This window comes from Pipistrellus hanaki, assembly GCF_964339955.1.
Source record: "Pipistrellus hanaki genome assembly, chromosome: 9".
Taxonomy (NCBI): Eukaryota; Metazoa; Chordata; class Mammalia; order Chiroptera; family Vespertilionidae; genus Pipistrellus; species Pipistrellus hanaki.
Window position 1 is genome coordinate 65,161,899 of NC_140511.1, and position 18,465 is coordinate 65,180,363.

Consider the following 18,465-nt stretch of genomic DNA (forward strand, 5'->3'; position numbering starts at 1 on the left):
TCAGAGTTTACGTTGCCTGTTTATAAATATTTTAATCTATATATGGGAATACTAAAATTGGTTATGGAATCATTGCCAGGATTAGATGGGGTAAATGACTTGCTTCAAATCATTGTAGTTCATAGGTAAAAAATAAAATAAAAGTAAAACAGGAACACAAACCCAGAACTTTCGAGTCCAAAGGTTCTTATTCCATTTGCTGGCTTAGGGGCAATCAGGAAGGCAGGCAGGCTAGCAGTTGGGAGCCAGTAGTCCTGGATTGTGAGAGGGATGTCCGACTGCCCATTTAGGCCCAATCCTACTGAATGGGCAGTTGGACATTCCTCAAGGGGTCCCAGATTGGAGAAAGGTGCAGGCTGGGCTGAGGGATTACCCCCCCCCCCCATCAGTACATGCATTTTATGCATGGGCCTCTTGTTATTGATAACAATGAAGGTTCTCTGCATTAATCCTTTGGGATTCCAGATGTAATATATACACTTCTATTTTACATTAAACCACCATGCTATTTTAAGAACTATATTAGTTGATTTTATATTTTATAGTACAGACTACAGTCTGATCACTAAAACAAAATGAGCTAATATAAAATAAAACATTTTTCATTGGATTTGTTTGAATATAAAAAAATAGGTACTCTTTAATACAGTCCTCCAACCTTACCCCAAAGCAGTTCATTTTCCTTGAGCACTAGTTTTGAGAAATTTATGTCAACTTAAACTTCAGATAATGTAAACCTGAGGAGCTTTTTCATACCTTCTTCCACATCTTTATTTCTTAAACTATAGATCATGGGATTCAACATGGGGAACAGCACAGTATAAAATGTATACACCATTTTGTCCTCTCAAGGGAAAAGCTGGAACTTGGATGAGGGTAGATGTAGAGAATGGAGCCATAGTATAAGCTGACAGAGATCAGGTGGGAGGAGCATGTGGAGAAGGCTTTGAGGTGTCTGGGTGGAGCAGATCCCCAAGATGGCAGCGATGATGAAGAGATAGGGGATGAGTATGAACACAGTGTGGGTAATGACATCGGAGGCCAGGAGAAAGTACAGCACATTCTGGTAGCTCTCTTTCACGTCATATGCCAACTTCACCGGGGGTGGGGCATCACAGAAAAAGTAGTCAATGATATCATTGCCACAAAAACCCAATGTGAATGTGTTGCTGCTGAGTATTACTGCGTTGACAAAACCTCCAGTATAGGAATATATAACCAAACAGATGCCCAATCTCCTTGACATGGCCTGTGCCTAAAGAAGGGGTTTTGAAATGGCTTCACAGCAGTCATAAGCCATGGTGGCCAATAGATAACACTCACTATAGGCCAGTCCAGCAGAGAAGAACTGGGCTACACAGAGATGCTTTTGTCTTCAGAGAAGAAATAAAAGACTTGCCCTCAGAGGAAATATACATTAAAAAAGTTATGGGATCTTACAAATATGTATTGGTGGGATTTGGGGAAGCATGTTTGGGATTGGATTCTAAAAGTATTAACTCAATGAAAAGGAAATGTAAGGATTAATCAAGTCAACTTTATCAATACAAGGAGGCAATAGAATACAAGGGAGTAAAGACAGTCTATCCAATAAATAGTGCTGGAAAAATTAGACAGATAGGTGCAAAAAAAATGAAATTAGACCACCTTCTTACACTATACACAAGAATAAACTCAAAGTGGGTTAAATACTTAAATGCAAGACTTGAACCATAAAAGTCCTTGAAGAAAATACAGGTAGTAAAATCTCTGGCATTTCTTTTAGCAATATTTTTTTCTAATTATATCTCTTCAGGCAAGAAAACAACAGAGAAAAAGAAACAAATGGAATTACATCAAACAAAAGGTTTTGCATAGGAAAGGAAACTAACAAACCCAAACCCCCAAATGAAGACACTTCATGTTGGTCCTTTTTGTCCCTGCTCTAACATTTGTAAAAGCCTCCATGTTTTCTAGACACAACAGGAATCTGTATTTTCTCAGTAGAAATCACAGATTGAGCTATGCTTTGGGAAGTACTGATTACCTCTGGTTGGCAGTAGCAATAGAGATACAAATTTATGTCTGAAATGTGTACAAGCAGAATATCCTGGGGTACAATAAGTTATCTTCTTTTGGTATGAAAACAGGGGTGATCTGAGGTGTGTCTCTACACTGTTTCATGAGCTGTAACTAATAGATTGGCTGATGGAACAGGGACTTAGAATAAGACTTGAAATTAGTGACAGGGAAGTCTGGGAGAGGTGTGTGGCTAGATCGCTTGGAGAGGATAGTGAGAAGATATTCATGTTCCATTATAAATGTCCACCAGAGGGCACTGGTTGCAGAAAAGACATTCAGTAATCAAGTGGACAAATGATCCACGCTGAGAATGTTGGTAAATTTCTTTCCCTGGAAAGCCCTGTACTTAAACAGTGAGAACATTGCAAATGAGCCATGACAGCAAAGATAGAGGCTACACATGAAGCAAACAGAATTGGTTTCCCTGTTTTGCTTCTACTTTTTTTTTTTTTTATTAAGACAATTCTTTGCCCTAATCTCTGTCAAGACAATTCTAACCAGAGGCACCACCAACAATCGATTAGGAAATAATCTTGTAGTCTTCAACAAGGTCACTGATTAGAGATGTAAGGATGAGATTCAAAGCTCTTCCTGATTCTAAAGCACTCCTCTGAATTAGAACAAGTACTTGTTATACATATATTGTTGGTTTGCAGGAGTTAAAGAGCAAAATTCAACCGAGTTAATTTGAAGATCTAATTGGCTTTATTAAGTGATTCATAAATCAGGAAGTATTCTATCTAGCAAGTAGTAGAGTGAACAGAGGGGCTTTTCAAAATGGAAGGTTTTTATAGGAAGGAGAATGAGGTCAGGGAATTATTAAAAAAAGATGAGAAAGGATTATTTTTAGGCCAGGTCATCTTTTTTTTGGGGGAAAGAGGGGGGTCAACTGCAAAGAGTTATGGGGCAACCACCAGAGATAGAGATCAAAATTTATGAGCCTTTAATAAACTGGCCAGTGACTGCAGTTGCAGCATTATACTCGGAAACCACAAGAGGGAGTTAGGACAGTTACAATGACAACCCAAAGGTTACAAAAGCTATTTCAGCCATATCCAAGGAACTCAGGGCACAGGTGTAACGCCTGGGCACACTTGGCCGGAGCGTGACCCACTACCTCCCTCCAAACTCTAACCGACCCATTGTTCGGTGACCTACTCCACCTCCCTCTGCTTAGGACCATCCTGCCTCCAGGCAACGAAGGAGCTATGCAGTGTTTGCAGCCCAGAACAGTCTAATTAAAAGCAGAAGAGAAGGAGAAAAAGGCATGGGAACATTTTAGAGGGAATGAGGAAAACAAACCTGTAAACATTATGACCTTGCTAACATTAGGCTTAACAATTGATCCAAAATTGTCTCTTCCAGAGGATCCCAGAGTCCTATGGCTTCCCTGAGGCCTGAAAGGATGTCAATATGTGAAACTTACATGTCAACCACTTCAAAATATTAGGCAGAGGAGATCAAAGGATCCAGAAATTATTTTGTAAAACCAACCATTTGCCAGAAGGAAAGACTCAGGATAGAAAAAAAAGGGGGGAGGGTCTTGGTTATTGGTGGTAGCAGTTTCAGAGAGATAATACAGTAACTAGAAGCCCACCAAACTTCTTGTTGGCAAATGTGTGCCTTGTATTTGTACCTTCCAGAACCTGGCATGTACCTAGCACTTCTAAGTTTTTGCTAAATATGAGTGGATGGATGTAGGGCTGAGTTAGTCATTTCTCACACAAGCCCCATTCCCCATGTATTTAACTAAATTTTCTCTGACCTCCTTTCAGAATAGAGGAATATTCAACATTTAGACCTGTCATTCCTCATGACCATGAAAAAAATATGCTTAAGAATCATGGGCTATTTATTTCCCCTATCAAACCCTGTCTTCATTTCTAACCAATATTTGAATAGAATTTAAATAAAAAAGTAATGAATCTTGCTCAGTGTATCTTTTAAAAATATTAATTTATTTTTCCTTCAGATAACAGAGTTAAGGGCTACATAAAACTCGTCCAAAATTAAGATTCACTCAACAAATAGATGGTACCTTGGGTAGTGTTTATTGGAAAAATATTTGCATTTTAAAAATTTTCTGCCACCACTCCTCTATCACTATTATTTATCTATGATAATACACATTTTCATTTTTTGCTATTTTTGAGTTTTTTTCCCAATTAGTTTTTTGAAAGCAGCTTTAACATCCTTGTTCCGTAAACTGTAGATCAAGGGATTCAACATGGGGATGATGATAGTATAGAACACAGAGGCCCACTTATCTTGGTTCAGGGAGTAGCTGGATGTTGGTCTCAGGTACATAAACATGACTGTGCCGTAGAAAAGTGTAACGCCAGTGAGGTGAGATCCACAAGTGGAGAAAGCCTTCAGGCGGCCCTCAGCGGAGCGCATCCTGATGATTGCAACGAGGATGTAGGCATAGGAGATGAAGATGATGAGGATGGTGCTGAATTCAATGAAGCCACACAGACTAAAGAGCAAGATCTCACTGACGTAGGTGTCTGAACAAGAGAGGGCTAAGAGTGGTGGGATTTCACAGAAGAAGTGGTTGATGATATTGGAACCACAATAACTCAAACTGAAGGTGAGAGAAGTGTGAGCTATTAAACTCACCAGACCAGCCAGGTAAGAACCCAGCATGAGAACCAAGCAGACTCGCTTAGACATGAGAGTGCTGTAGTGGAGGGGTCGACAGATGGCCACAAAACGATCATAGGCCATGGCAGCCAGGACATAGCACTCGGCATCCACAAAACCCACAAAGAAAGCAAACTGGGTGGCACAGCTGGAGAAGGAGATGACTTTGTGCTTTGTTAGGAAGTCAGCCAGCATCCTGGGAGCAATGGCTGAGGAGTAGCCCAGGTCCACAAAGGAGAGGTTGCAGAGGAAAAAGTACATGGGTGTGTGAAGCTGAGTGTCTGTTATGATCAGGATAATCAGACCAACATTCCCCACTACATTGACCAGGTAGATGAAGAGGAAGACCACAAAGAAGATAATCTGCAGCTGAGGGTCCTGTGTGATACCCATAAAGATAAACTCAGTCACCACTGAGTGGTTTTCTTTATCCATCTTTTCCATTTTTTGTGTGCCTGGATTTGGTTTATTGTTTGGAGTGATCGTTAAAAATCTTCCCAGTGATTAGATTCTATGACTTATAGGGTGAAGGTGATGGCTGTGTGTCCTCTCCAGCTGCCCAGTCAAAATGAAGCAGATGTTAGTGACTCAGGGATTGTAAATTTTGCTTCTCCAAAGACAAGTGCTCTGAGGTCACTTGTCATATGGTACCAATGCATAACCTGATCTATGTATTTATCTGCCTTAATAATCAATAAAGAAGAACAGTTTTGAGTGTCCCTTCCTTCTTCCTGAAACAAAGCAGATAGATATGAATAAATATAAACTCTCTTTGCATATAGGCAAATAAATGAAATATCCAAGGATCTCAATGTATAACTCATGACATCACATTCATACACACATTTATAGAAAGTGAAATATTTGGAGCAGAGGGTGAAAAATATTAGAAAAGGTAAAGGATAATAATTTTAAAAAAGCAGAAGTTACTGAGTTTTAATGTTAGGTCAGAAATTTGAATGCTTTATATATATATATTACTTAATATCATCCTCACAACTGAAAAGAGTAAGACTGGATATTAAATAACTTTAACAAAGTGGACAACCAATAAGTAGCAGACTGGTTCCATCTGAGTCAACTTTGGAGTTCACTTCACTTTATTGCTCTCTGTCTATATGTGATTTAATGAGGGTGAAATCTCTTTCTTTTTGTTCCTGTCTTTTCCCCTGTCTTGCCTATCATGCATGGGCATAGACTTAGTCTTTTAGTTTCCCTAACCTTTAGAAGTATCTAGAGGTTTGGCATGGGGTAGAATGAGGGTGAAGACACAGCTATGTCTTTGAACAATTCTATTGCCTAGCCAACAGGTTGTTGCATAGCTCAGTTCAAAGTTACAATTCAAGGATCCCTCACTCTGAGGGAATAGAGAAAACATTATCTGACTCTGAGGTTACATAGGAACATACATTTGTTATTTTGTCTTTAATTGGATTAATAGCTGATCCATTGAAGAATTCTAAAAAGGAAGTGAGTAAAACCAAACCAAATGAAAACAAAGTAAATGCAGTAATTAAGAAATAAATAACATCCTTTATCTAAACCTAAAGGCAGAAATCAGGGAATATCTACTTTAATTGGTTTATTGCATAGGACAGACAAGAAAGCAGATAGTATTATCTGTCTTTCATATATGTATTAGTGCATATATATATATATATATATATATATATATATATCTACCTACATAAGGCTAACATTAGCTAAAGTTCAACCCAATCTGGCACTTTAAGAAATAGTACAATAGTGAGTAAATAAGCATATTTTATAGTTAACAATAATTAAAATGTTTAAAACAAGCCCAGCAAAATATTGCAAGTATAGACCATCTGAATTTTAAATTTTGATATATCACTTGCTTTTGCATATTTAAATGTAAAGAATACTGAAGCAAGAGTTTAGAATCCTAGTCATAGTCCTGTTTTTTCCATTAATTATTTTTTGGACTTCATGAATTTCTGTATTAGACACAGCTTCCTTAACTGTGAAATAAATGTGGTGGAGATAAAAACTCTATTGAGCTTTCCAAATCTAGAATTTTTTTGAATTCAGACTTATTATGATATACCTAAAAGCCTAACCCTCAGACTGTGTCTCTTTTTGAAATTTTAAAATGGCATGGACCTGGAGCCAAGCAAACACACTCTGGAAGAACCACTGGGCAGTATAACCTACCAGGTCACCACACTTTCTCTTTCGTCCCAAATACTGACCTGTGACCTGACCTGTTTTCTGCCTGATGGTGAGGGGTTGAATGTCTCATCTTCTCTTGAAGAGTGGTATGAACAGATATTCTGAGACGTTTTCAAATAGTGAGTCTCTCTGGTATTTGTCAGAGCTGCTTGCTCATCCCACCTTTGCTCCTGTCTGCAGGAGGTATTTAATCCCCAGAATCACAAATAATCCCCAAAAGAAATATGATGAAATACTTTCTGTATTCATAGGAGACCCAAAGATTTAATGAACTGTCATTCCCTAAAGATTTCACTGTCTTCCTTAAGCCCTAATAATAAAAGAAGGAAACACAAGGGAATGCTTATCACCACTCTAGTTGTGAATATTGAGTCCACCATACGCGCTACATGGACTCCTATACCAGCCTTAAGCTGCCTATATGGTGTGATTTTGATGGTAATTTAGAAAGTTTTGTTTGCTGATGCCTGAAAATCCTTCCAAAGAAGATGATACTTTTCATGCTATCTGGAGTGGTTCATATTTAAATGTACACGTGACAGCCAGCAGTATATGGGATACCCAATGGTGCTTACTTTTCATAAAGGTTGGCCAGCACTCCCACAAGTATTATTGGAACAGTATTAAATTTATAAATTAACTCAGCAGAATTACCACCTTTATGTCATTAAGTCTTGCTATCAAAGAGCATGTATGTCTTCATACTTCTTCTTATCTACTTTGGTACCTCTCTAAAGTTTTTCTTCACAGAGGTTTTGTGCATATTTTCATCTGGTTTTACTTAAGGCTTTTATGTTTGGCCATCATGAATGAGAGCTTCTCTTCCACATAAATTTCCTAACTAGGAGGTGTTTGTGTTTACAAGGTTATTAGCTAAGTTAACGTTTTGTTAATTTACTGAATTTTCTCTCTCTCTTCTTGATTTTGTCAGCTATAAAATCTATTTAAGTAAATTTTATGGCTAGTGACTACTATGCAAGTGTATATGTTTATACCCTTTCAGACCCAAATGATGTCTTTTTATAGCAATTTCCCGCTGCTTTTTATATTGTCCTCTCTACTTCTGAAATGATATTCATAGATTATTTAATTTACCTACATATACAATATAATGAAAGAGGAGAAACAAATTTAAATAACTTTATAATAATATAATATAATATAATATAATATAATATAATATAATATATATTTTAATATCTAACTGGTTAGGCATAACTACATAATGAAAAAGACAAATGCTTGCCTGTATATTGAAAATCTCCATAAATGTGACAGTTAAAAATACAGGTTGATACTGGTTTGTTATATAGGGACCTCAATCAATTTTGCAACTTTTTAGCTCATGGCATCAATTTCTGAATTGATGAACAGCTCTTTGTAAATAAAGCCCTAACCCAGTTTTTGTTCTCTTTGAATTACTTAATAGATGAATCTGTGGCAAATTTGTTATATATAAAATTACATTCAATAATACTTCATATTTATACTTAAAATGTTTTTACATGTAAAATGGAGGTTGATTCAAAACTCTTTGAGATTTCTAGTTTTGCATCCTGGGGCTAACTAGGACCTACCATATATCCTGTCCATGATTAATGACTCCTTTGCTACCCAGTGGTCTCATTCTACCACTGTAATCACCTTGGGTCTTACTTCTTGTATTCCTTACCTCCTAATGCCATGTGACCTTTCTTCTAATTACACAAAGGTTAATGTCATTTAATTTATCACTGTTTGTTTTTATGTAAAACGAATTCACAATTGATGAAGAGTTATTTATTTAATTATTAAATACATCTTCATTGTTTACCAGTTATGTTTCAGATTCTGTATTGACAGAAGCCTACTGTATTTTCCCTCCAAGATGCCAATAAATTTAAATTTCACCTAATTGCTAAAGCTAAAGTAGCATGACACATGTTTTGCATCTTTATGTTCCCCTACCATTTAGTAAAAATTGCATTGATTAAAAAGTATTTAGAGATAAATTAATGAGAATGTCTTCTCAAAGTGGCAAAGACATGTAAATAATCATCAGATATTGATCAATTTGTTTCAGACTCTGTGTCCTTTTTTTTGGTTGTTAATCCTCATTGAATGATATATATTTTTTTCCCATTAATTTTTTATTAGAGAGAATGGAAGTGAGGGGGAGAGACAGAGAGAGACAAATTGACTGGTTGCCATGCATGCACATCAACTGGGGCCAGGGATCAGCCTGCAACTGAAATATGTGCTCTTGACCTGGAAGCAAACCCATGACCCTTCAGTTCACAGGCTGACATTCTAATCACTTAACAAAACTGATTAGGGCAGTCTTTTATATGCAAGTTATAGTGGAACAAATGGGAAACTTGGTAAGTCTCGATATAGGCTGAAACTATTTCTTACTCTGGACAGTAGTGAATAGTGTCAGTGTAGGAGAAACTTTATTTATTAATTAGAGGCTCAGTGCACGAAATTTGTGCACAGGGTGTGTATCCCTCAGCCCAGCCTGTACCCTCTTCAATCTGGGACTCCTGGAGGAATGTCCGACTGCCCTTTTAGGCCCACCAGGATCAACCTAAAAGGGCAACTGGACATCCTTTTCACAATCCAGGTCTGTGAGAAGGGTGTCAGAGCAAGAGAGTTTGACACTCCCAACTGCTCACCTGCCTGCCTGCCTGGTTTCCCCTAACCACTTCTGTCTGCCTGCCTGATTACCTCCAACCACTCCCGTGCCAGCCTGATCAATGCTTAAGTGCCCTCCTCTGCAGGTCTGATTGTCCCTAATTGCCCTTCCCTACAGGCCTGGTTGCCCCCAACTGCCCTCCCCTGCAGGCCTGGTCTCCCCTAACTGCCCTCCCTTGCAGGCCCAGTAACCCCTAATTGCCCTCCCCTGCCAGCCATCTTGTAGTGGCCATCTTGTGTCCACCTGGGAGCAGCCATCTTTGACCACATAGGGGTCCATCTTGTGTGTTGGAGTGATGGTCAATTTGCATATCACTCTTTTATTAGATAGGTTATCATCTATCCATGTGCATTTGATGTGACAACTCACAGGCATTCATTTATTATGTCAGAGTCATCCTAGGCATTAGCATTTTCAATTAGAAATGAAAAAGCTAAGGCACAATGAAGTTTAGTGAAATATTCAAAATCACACAATCAATGAGACACTGAGCCAGAACTGAAATCCAAGTTCTTACTACTTCCTTGCACTTTCTTTAATCAGCTCCTCTCCATGATCCAAGTAGGCAAGAACAGAGGTAGAGCCAACCTGCTGTCTTTGTGGATTCTTTCAATGCTTCCAAGGGACCAGAACAACAAATATCAAGGGAGACAGGAAAAAGGATGCTTAATAATTGTTAGGAATATGGGACTAAAAAGTTGCTCTCCACAGGGCCCAGGTGTCCTGAGGGTAAAGGAGAGAAATATAAAAGAAACATTTGTTTTCCTTAGTTTCAGAGAGGACAAACAAGTAGATTAAAATAAGGTGACATGAGAGATATAATCTCCAGAGACTAAAGAATGGGAAATACACTCTACTTAAAATAAGTCAGGATGCCTACTCCACAGTCTGGTCTGGAGACTCCGTGATTGCAAATAACGTTGAAAAATATTACAGCTGCTCTGCAAAGATATATTCTATATTTTGGAGTGTATTTTACCATAATATAACAAAGTGGAATGCTTATCTTTAAGGAAAAGAGAAAGAATGACTCAACCTCTGCTGAATGAAGAATAACTTTCTTATGATAGGAAAGGTTTCAATTTTCCTATCTCTGTAACGGATGGTATCTAAAGTCCATTCCAACGGTACTTTCTGCTTAATCTATAGTGAGTAACATCTCTAAGAATATTTACTTTTTCCTGCATTTTTTGGTGTGAATTTGGACATTGACTAGGTACAAGCAAAGTGATCAAATAGAAGTCCAGCAGTTAAAAAAGGTAATAAAAATATATAAAATGTTTTGTTCATGTAACTCACTGAATTGGAAGGAAATTTTACAATGCTGTTAATTTCTCCAACTGTTACAGTTTCAAAGTCCATGTGCTCAATGTTTTAAAAGCTTAAAATGCAAAATGTCAGTTTGGAGTAGATCCTTTCTATCCAATGGTAGTACAGGTATTGGGTTACTTTGGACCCATGTTTTAAATTTGGACAATAGATAATAAATTCTTGCTGTGGGTTAGAAAGGAATTGATACTTTGACAGTTCGACTAGTGCAGTTTTATCTATCATTCTGAGGTCCAGGAAGGAAGACAAAGTTGGAGGGGAAGTGGAGAAGAATTCCACTGGAGCTATTGCTTAAACTCTTACTGTAATTTAGTTCCTGTAATTATCCAATAAATGGTTAATGCCAGAAGTGATTTTAGTCAATAGGTATGAAGTCACTCTTCTCGAGGTCATTAGTAAGTAGATAGCACACTCATAACTCAGATTTAGTTTTTTTAATGTCTTTTAACTAGATATCAAGTCCAATACACTTTTTAGTGTATTTTTCATTTTGCACTCTTCTGTTAGACATATGTATATATGTCAGCAAAAAGATGTTTATAGCTCTATCATGTATTCATCTGACCAAATGCCGTATTCTGTCTTCTTTGTTTTTGCAGCTGAAATGATCAGATATATGAAAGAGGTTCAAGGCAGGAATCAAACTGAAGTGACAGAGTTTATCCTCTTAGGACTCTCAGATAATCCAGCTCTACAAATTGTCCTCTTTGGATTGTTTCTGTTAATCTATACGGCAACTATGGTGGGTAATTTGGGGATGATCATGTTGATTAAGGTTGACCCTCATCTCCACACCCCCATGTACTTCTTTCTCAGCAGCCTCTCTTTTGTTGATGCCTCTTATTCTTCTTCTGTTACTCCTAAGATGCTGGTGAACCTGGTGGCCGAGAATAAGGCCATTTCTTTTAATGGATGTGCTGCCCAGTTCTACTTTTTTGGCTCCTTCCTGGGGACTGAATGCTTCCTATTGGCCATGATGGCCTACGACCGCTATGCAGCCATTTGGAATCCTCTGTTATACCCAGTTCTCATGTCTGGGAGAATATGCTTCTTGCTAGTAGCTACCTCATTCCTAGCAGGCTTTGGGAATGCAGCTATCCACACAGGAATGACCTTCAGGTTATCCTTCTGTAGCTCTAATCAGATCAATCATTTCTATTGTGACACCCCACCCCTGCTCAAACTCTCTTGCTCTGACACCCACATCAATGGCATCGTGATCATGGCTTTCTCCAGTTTCAATGTCATCAGCTGTGTTGTGATTGTCCTCATTTCCTACCTGTGTATCCTCATTGCCATCTTGGGAATGCCCTCGCTGGAGGGTAGGCACAAAGCCTTTTCTACTTGTGCCTCCCACCTCATGGCTGTCACCATATTCTTTGGAACAATTCTCTTCATGTACTTGCGCCCAACATCTAGCTACTCAATGGAGCAGGACAAGATTGTTTCTGTGTTTTATACTGTAGTGATCCCTATGCTGAATCCCCTCATCTACAGTTTGAAAAACAAGGATGTAAAAGGGGCCCTGAAGAAAATCTTAGAGAAACACACATGGTAAAGCCATGTGACCATATCCTGTTATGTAGAAGAAAATGTGTGTTCATATTAATTTTGTCTGATTGCTTAAGTACTTTTTTGTGTGTACTAAAGCAGATTTTTAAAAATAAGGTTTAGTTCTTAATCTGGTGTCTTACATGGGTATCCTAGGGCCTACATGATGAATCGACACAGTGGATGACGGCATTGTCAGGTAAACTATCAAATACTTAGAGGTGGCTGGCTTAAATTTAAGTTACAATTTCCATATTTAACTTTGCTAAATATCAGTTTTCTTATATATAAATATTGTAAAAATTGTGAAAAAAGGACCAGGTATTTGTACTTCCACAATGATCTGTTTTGGATATGGGTTATCCACTGGGACGGAGGGGATGAATGTGAGCATAGCATTCCTTTTAACAGGGACAAACCTCACCTCTGTAGTGTCAGTTTCCAATAAACTTGGAAGCTGGAGAACTAAATACTTAAATCGTGCAAGGCAAATCAGGTTAGTGTACCATGGAATCACTTTAAATACTAACACTATTCTACTTACAAGGATGTCAAGAGTACCAAATAAGACCGATATATTATATATTTTTATATTTATTAAAAATAAATATAAAATAAAATTAAATAAGACACAAGAACGTGTCTTAACAGGTGCTATAATAATACCAGAGGCCTGGTGCACAAAATTCATGCATGAGTGGGGTCCCTAGGCCTGACCATTGTCAGGGCTGATCAAGTTCCCCCCCTTCCCACCTCCTTCTTCCCTCACTGCCCACATGCTGCCAATGCCTGGTTCCCTGCCTCCCTGCATCCCTGCCGCCTCCTTCCCTTGCCATCCACATGCCACCACTGAGTGGTTCCCCACCTCCCCACCTTCCCCTTTCCCCACTTCTCCCTGGCCTCCCTCCCTCCTCCTTCCCTTGCTACCCATGCTCACCACCACTCACCCCCAATCCCCCATCCTAGCTCAGGGCCCAGCCCTGATCAGGTGACCAGGACCTGCCAGCTGTGGGGAGGACTATGAGGTTGTCTGACAGGCTTTGATCGATGATTGTGCCTGCCAGCTGAAGGAGGAACAGGGGGAGGAACCTGGAAGGTTGGCCACTGGCCCCAAGGAGGAAGCTGACCCTTGACTCCCTCCCCCCCCCCCCCCCGGGAAAGAGGCTGTGTCCACTGTAACCCACCCCTGGTTCCCCATCCCAGCCCAGTGCCCCAGCCCATATAGGGCGATTGTGGTCTCCTGGCTGGGGGAGGGACCAGGAGGTTGGCCTGCAGGGTTGGGGGCAGCTCCTTCATTGAGTATCTGTCCCCTGGTGGTCAGTGCACATCATAATGATTGGTCATTCCAGTCATTCCAGTCATTCTGGTTGTAACAGTTGCTTGGGCTTTTCTATATTATATTTCTATATACCTATATACCTATATACCTATATACCTATATACCTTTATATCTATATACCTATCTATCTATCTATCTATCTATCTATCTATCTATATATCTATCTCTATATCTATATCTATCTCTATATCTATCTCTATCTCTATCTCTATCTCTATCTCTATCTCTATCTCTATCTCTATCTATCTCTATCTCTATATCTATATCTATATCTATATCTATATCTATATCTATATCTATATCTATATCTATATCTATATCTATCTATATGGATGACTACAGCAGCAACAATGGGGGAATATTTTACTGATTTTGTGAATTAATTGGAATATTTTGAGGGTAATAATCAGTGTATTTTAACTTTTTAATCTCTATCCTTCCCAAAAATCTTGGAGCCAAAAACTTATTCCTTTCCATTTGCTTCATTGGTACATTGGTTCTCCATCTGCCTCCACTTCTTAGGTAATTTAAGAAGTCTGTCACGAATCTAAATCCACATCTCCAGCCTGGATCCCTAACCTGAGTTCCAGATTTTCATATTAAATTGACATCCTGGCATCTAACGACTTTGGGCACATTAAAGGATTAAGAAATTAGTGTTCTTTACTTAGCTATCATACTCAGACATCTATAAAATAATCACACCTTTTGTATTATGAGGAGGGATTTCATCTTAGCGTCATATTTACATGTTCGTGGGTTTAAAATATCCTTCTCCATGTTAAGTTATAAATGGTATTTTATGTTATATTCCTTTAGTTTGTGCTTGGAACAAGAAAATGGACACCTTTCATATCTTTATTTACTCATAATATAAACAAAAACTGTTTGTTGATATACCAAAAAGCTTCACATATTTAATGTATACAATTTGATGAGTTTGAACATATGCATACATCAATAAAATTGTTTAAAAAAATCTATTAATGAAAAAACTGGAATGGAACATACTGAATAATGGAGATAAAGCAGGTAAGAAAACACAAACACAAAGTTCCTGATCTCATGAAACTTTTCAATTTTCTAAAGTTGAAAAAGCTACTCTAAGTACCAAAGACATTCTCTGCTCCATTAAACACAATCGCTATATCTTATTGAATGAATTGATTAATGAATGCAGTAAGAACCATATTCCAGTATAAATAAGTAGAGATCATATCTTGAGTGAAATTTGAGGGTTTGAGACAAGCTAAGGTCAGTTGTTTACCACTTAATTAATTGTTATGCTCAATGGAATCTTAGGATCATAACATCATTTTTTTATTTTTTTTTATTTCTCTAAATACCAAAGTTCCTCCCCCACCCCCAGGGTATACATGATTCACTGGGGAAGACGTAGTTCAATTATTTCAGGGAAAAATAAATGCAAGCTTTAATTTTGGATCAGCACATTGCTAGCCTTAGACTTTTGTGAGACTAAATCTCATGAGACTGATCATAGCTTTTATAAAGGTGACTGACTTTCTGCCTCGAATTCAGTAGTGGCATTTTCTAATCTTTGTTGAATTCATGATTTAATTTTATCAAAGCTATAAACATCACACTAGGAAACAGAAAACGTGTATTCACCCAACAAACAACAACAGCAAAAAAACAGGTAAATTAACAAGCACCACTACTTCCAGTGAATATTTCTTTAGGACAAAAGGTAAGATGATTTCATTTATCTCAAAGTGTTCAGATATAGAAAGTTTCCAAGAGGACTCAAAAAACATTCAAGTAATTGAAAATAAACATCTCTTTTGTAATATGTCTGACACACTGAATTTATTGTTACCAACTAAATTAATGTGATTGTTTTAGAAGAGAGGAATTTAGGATCACTAGTAACAGATGAGAATTTTATAGATATTTAGTATATGCATATATATGTGTGTGAATGTGTGTGCAAACAAAATTGAATTAAGTTTGTGTAGAAAGAGTGCCAAAATGCCTGACATATTTATTGCCTTCTAAAGGCATTAAATAAAATAATTTCATGCTCTTATATGTATGAATTGAGAAAATGCTTATAACTTTCAGCCTTCATCAAATGTATATGTACACATGTATGTGTGTATGCATATATATAGGATCATACATATTACAGGCAATATAATTTTATATATGTCAATTTATATGTTTGTTACATATGTAATATATATATATATGCATAAAGCAGAACTCTATGAAATGGCTGCAAAATTTTAAAAGTGGTTATTTACAAAAAAAAATTTATTTGATTTTAGGAACAGAAAGATCAGCTAAGAGGCTATTGCAATAATCTAGATGAAAGATGATGTTGTCTTGGGCCTTGGTAGTAGGAATGGAGGTGGTGGAAGGTAATTGACTTATTAATATATTTTGAAAATAGAGACAACATATATATTTGATAAAATGGTATGTGTTAGATAGAGAAGAGATCAATATTTCCAATATCTATTTGTAATAATTTGAGCAAATGGAACTATAGAGTTGTCATTGATTTGACATGTGAATGCTGTGTTTAGAGCAAATTAAGAGAGAACATAAATAATTCAGTTCAATTTTGGGTGCTGTTGAGTTGCTATTCTATATCAACTCAGATATATAAGAAGTTTCTTTTAAGTCTGGAGTTGGGAAAAGAGGTAAAGTCTGGAGATATAAATTTAGGTGTTCTAAATATATAGATGATATTTAAAGCAATGATATTGAATAAAACCATTAAGGTCAAGTATAATTAGGATAGAAAGGAGAATGAGGACTGAGCTCTGAAGTATTCCAACCTTAAGAGTCAGAGGAAAGAAGTGGAAGAAGACTGAGAAGGAGCAACCCATATGGTGGGAGGAAAACTCCCAGTCTGGTGTTCTGGAAGATTAGAAAAGAAACTCTTTCAAGGAGTAATAATAAACTCCATCAAATGTTATTGATAGATAAAAAAAGGTGAGGACTAATTGACCACTGGGTTTGACAAAAATAAAGATTCCTGATGACTTAGGCAAGATCAGTTTCCATGGGTAATGTGGTCAAAACCAGATTTGAGTGGGCTTAACAGAAAATTGAAAAGGATACAGCAAGTACAGTTAACTGTATCATATTTTAAATTGCCAATGAGAGTGCAAAGGAATTGGATGGTAGCTGGTGAAGACAGAAAGATCACGGGAAGAAGAGAGAAAGTTAGGAGGTAAGGTAGGACATAGACTAATAGGGGTCAGTCATTGAAAACCACACACACACACATACACACACACACACACACATACATGTTAAATATTAAATAAAATAGGTTCCTGAGTTTCCCTAAGGAAACTTTTTCTTAGTGCAATAAAAATAAAAAGAGGTTTGAAACATATTTTCTTAAGACACCTTAGAAGCAATTTTACTTATAGCAGAGAATGAGCTATTTGATTTTCCTGGTGTTTTTCTGTACAACTGATTTTCTTGATTTCTTTCTTATCCCAGCAAATGAAGTATCCATTTTGAGACAAAAGTATGAGCAACGATTCAACAGTGACTGAATTTGTACTCCTGGGATTCAGCAATCATCCAGAGCTACGCTCTCTTCTTTTTATGGTGTTTCTGGTCATCTATATTATCACTGTGTTTGGCAATCTTGGAATGATCGTATTAATCAGTATTGACTCACGTCTCCACACTCCGATGTACTTTTTTCTCAGTAACTTGTCCCTTGTTGATTTCTGTTATTCTTCTGTTGTTGCCCCTAATATGCTGGTGAATTTTTGGGTGGAGAAACCAGTCATTTCATTTAGTGAATGTGCCACCCAATTCTTCTTTTTTGGTTCTTTTGCTGGTATCGAAGGTTTCCTGTTGGCTGTGATGGCTTATGACCGGTACGTGGCCATCTGCAAGCCTCTTCTTTACACGGTCACTATGTCCCCTCATCTTAATATCATGTTGGTGTTGGCCACGTATCTTGTAGGCTTTATAAATGCTTCCATTCACACTGGCTTCACCTTCCAACTGTCTTTCTGCCGTTCAAATGTCATCAACCACTTTTTCTGTGACACTCCACCCCTCCTGAAGCTCTCTTGTTCTGACACACGTATCAACGAGATCGTCATTTTTGCTTTTGCCAGTTTTAATGAACTGAGCTGCCTTCTAACTATTCTCATTTCCTATCTCTACATCCTTGCTGCCATCCTGAGGATCAATTCTGCCACGGGGAGGCACAAAGCCTTCTCCACCTGTGCGTCCCACTTGATAGTGGTCACCATCTTCTTTGGCACAATCCTGTTCATGTACCTGCGCCCCAGTTCCAGTTACTCAATGGACCAGGACAAAGTGGTGTCTGTGTTTTACACAGTGGTCATCCCCATGCTAAATCCTCTCATCTATAGTCTGAGAAACAAGGAGGTCAAAGCTTCTTTAGGTAAAATTTTTAAAACAACCTCTTTTTACTTCTGTGCTTAGAATTGCAAAACATGGAGTTTTATCACACTGAGGGAATGTAGAAATGAGCAAGTCCATCTTCATTCATTCCAGCTCCATTTCATTTTATAATGAGGCTATTTTTTTTTTCTGATAGTGGAGTTAGACCAAATGCCCCAGGCATCGGGGAGCATGATGACATTGTATAAATCCCACTTATTTCATAGAATTGATATGATTGAAAATAACCCAATATCCATATTCAGAG

The 18,465-nt window shown here is 37.7% G+C and overlaps 2 protein-coding genes and 1 pseudogene across 3 annotated transcripts; 1 reads left to right on the forward strand and 2 right to left on the reverse strand.

The window, feature by feature from the left end:
- Positions 1-715: 715 nt before the first annotated feature.
- On the reverse strand, positions 716-3,204 carry LOC311627570 (olfactory receptor 9G19-like; annotated as a pseudogene). The gene is made up of 2 exons: positions 3,179-3,204; positions 716-1,373 (listed from the first exon to the last, which is right to left on the reverse strand). The product of its transcript is annotated as an olfactory receptor 9G19-like (transcript).
- A 999-nt stretch (positions 3,205-4,203) lies between these two features.
- Positions 4,204-5,139, reverse strand: LOC311628059 (olfactory receptor 5AR1; the record flags this gene model as incomplete). The annotated part of the gene is made up of 1 exon (XM_084894936.1): positions 4,204-5,139. The coding sequence occupies one exon, from the start codon at positions 5,137-5,139 to the stop codon at positions 4,204-4,206; it is 936 nt and encodes a 311-aa protein (XP_084751062.1).
- Positions 5,140-11,504: 6,365 nt separating this feature from the next.
- LOC311627571 (olfactory receptor 5AP2-like) lies at positions 11,505-18,239 on the forward strand (the record flags this gene model as incomplete). Its single annotated transcript, XM_084894073.1, has 2 exons — positions 11,505-12,454; positions 17,300-18,239. 2 exons carry the CDS (start codon positions 11,505-11,507, stop codon positions 18,237-18,239), a joined length of 1,890 nt encoding a protein of 629 aa, XP_084750199.1.
- Positions 18,240-18,465: the final 226 nt, after the last annotated feature.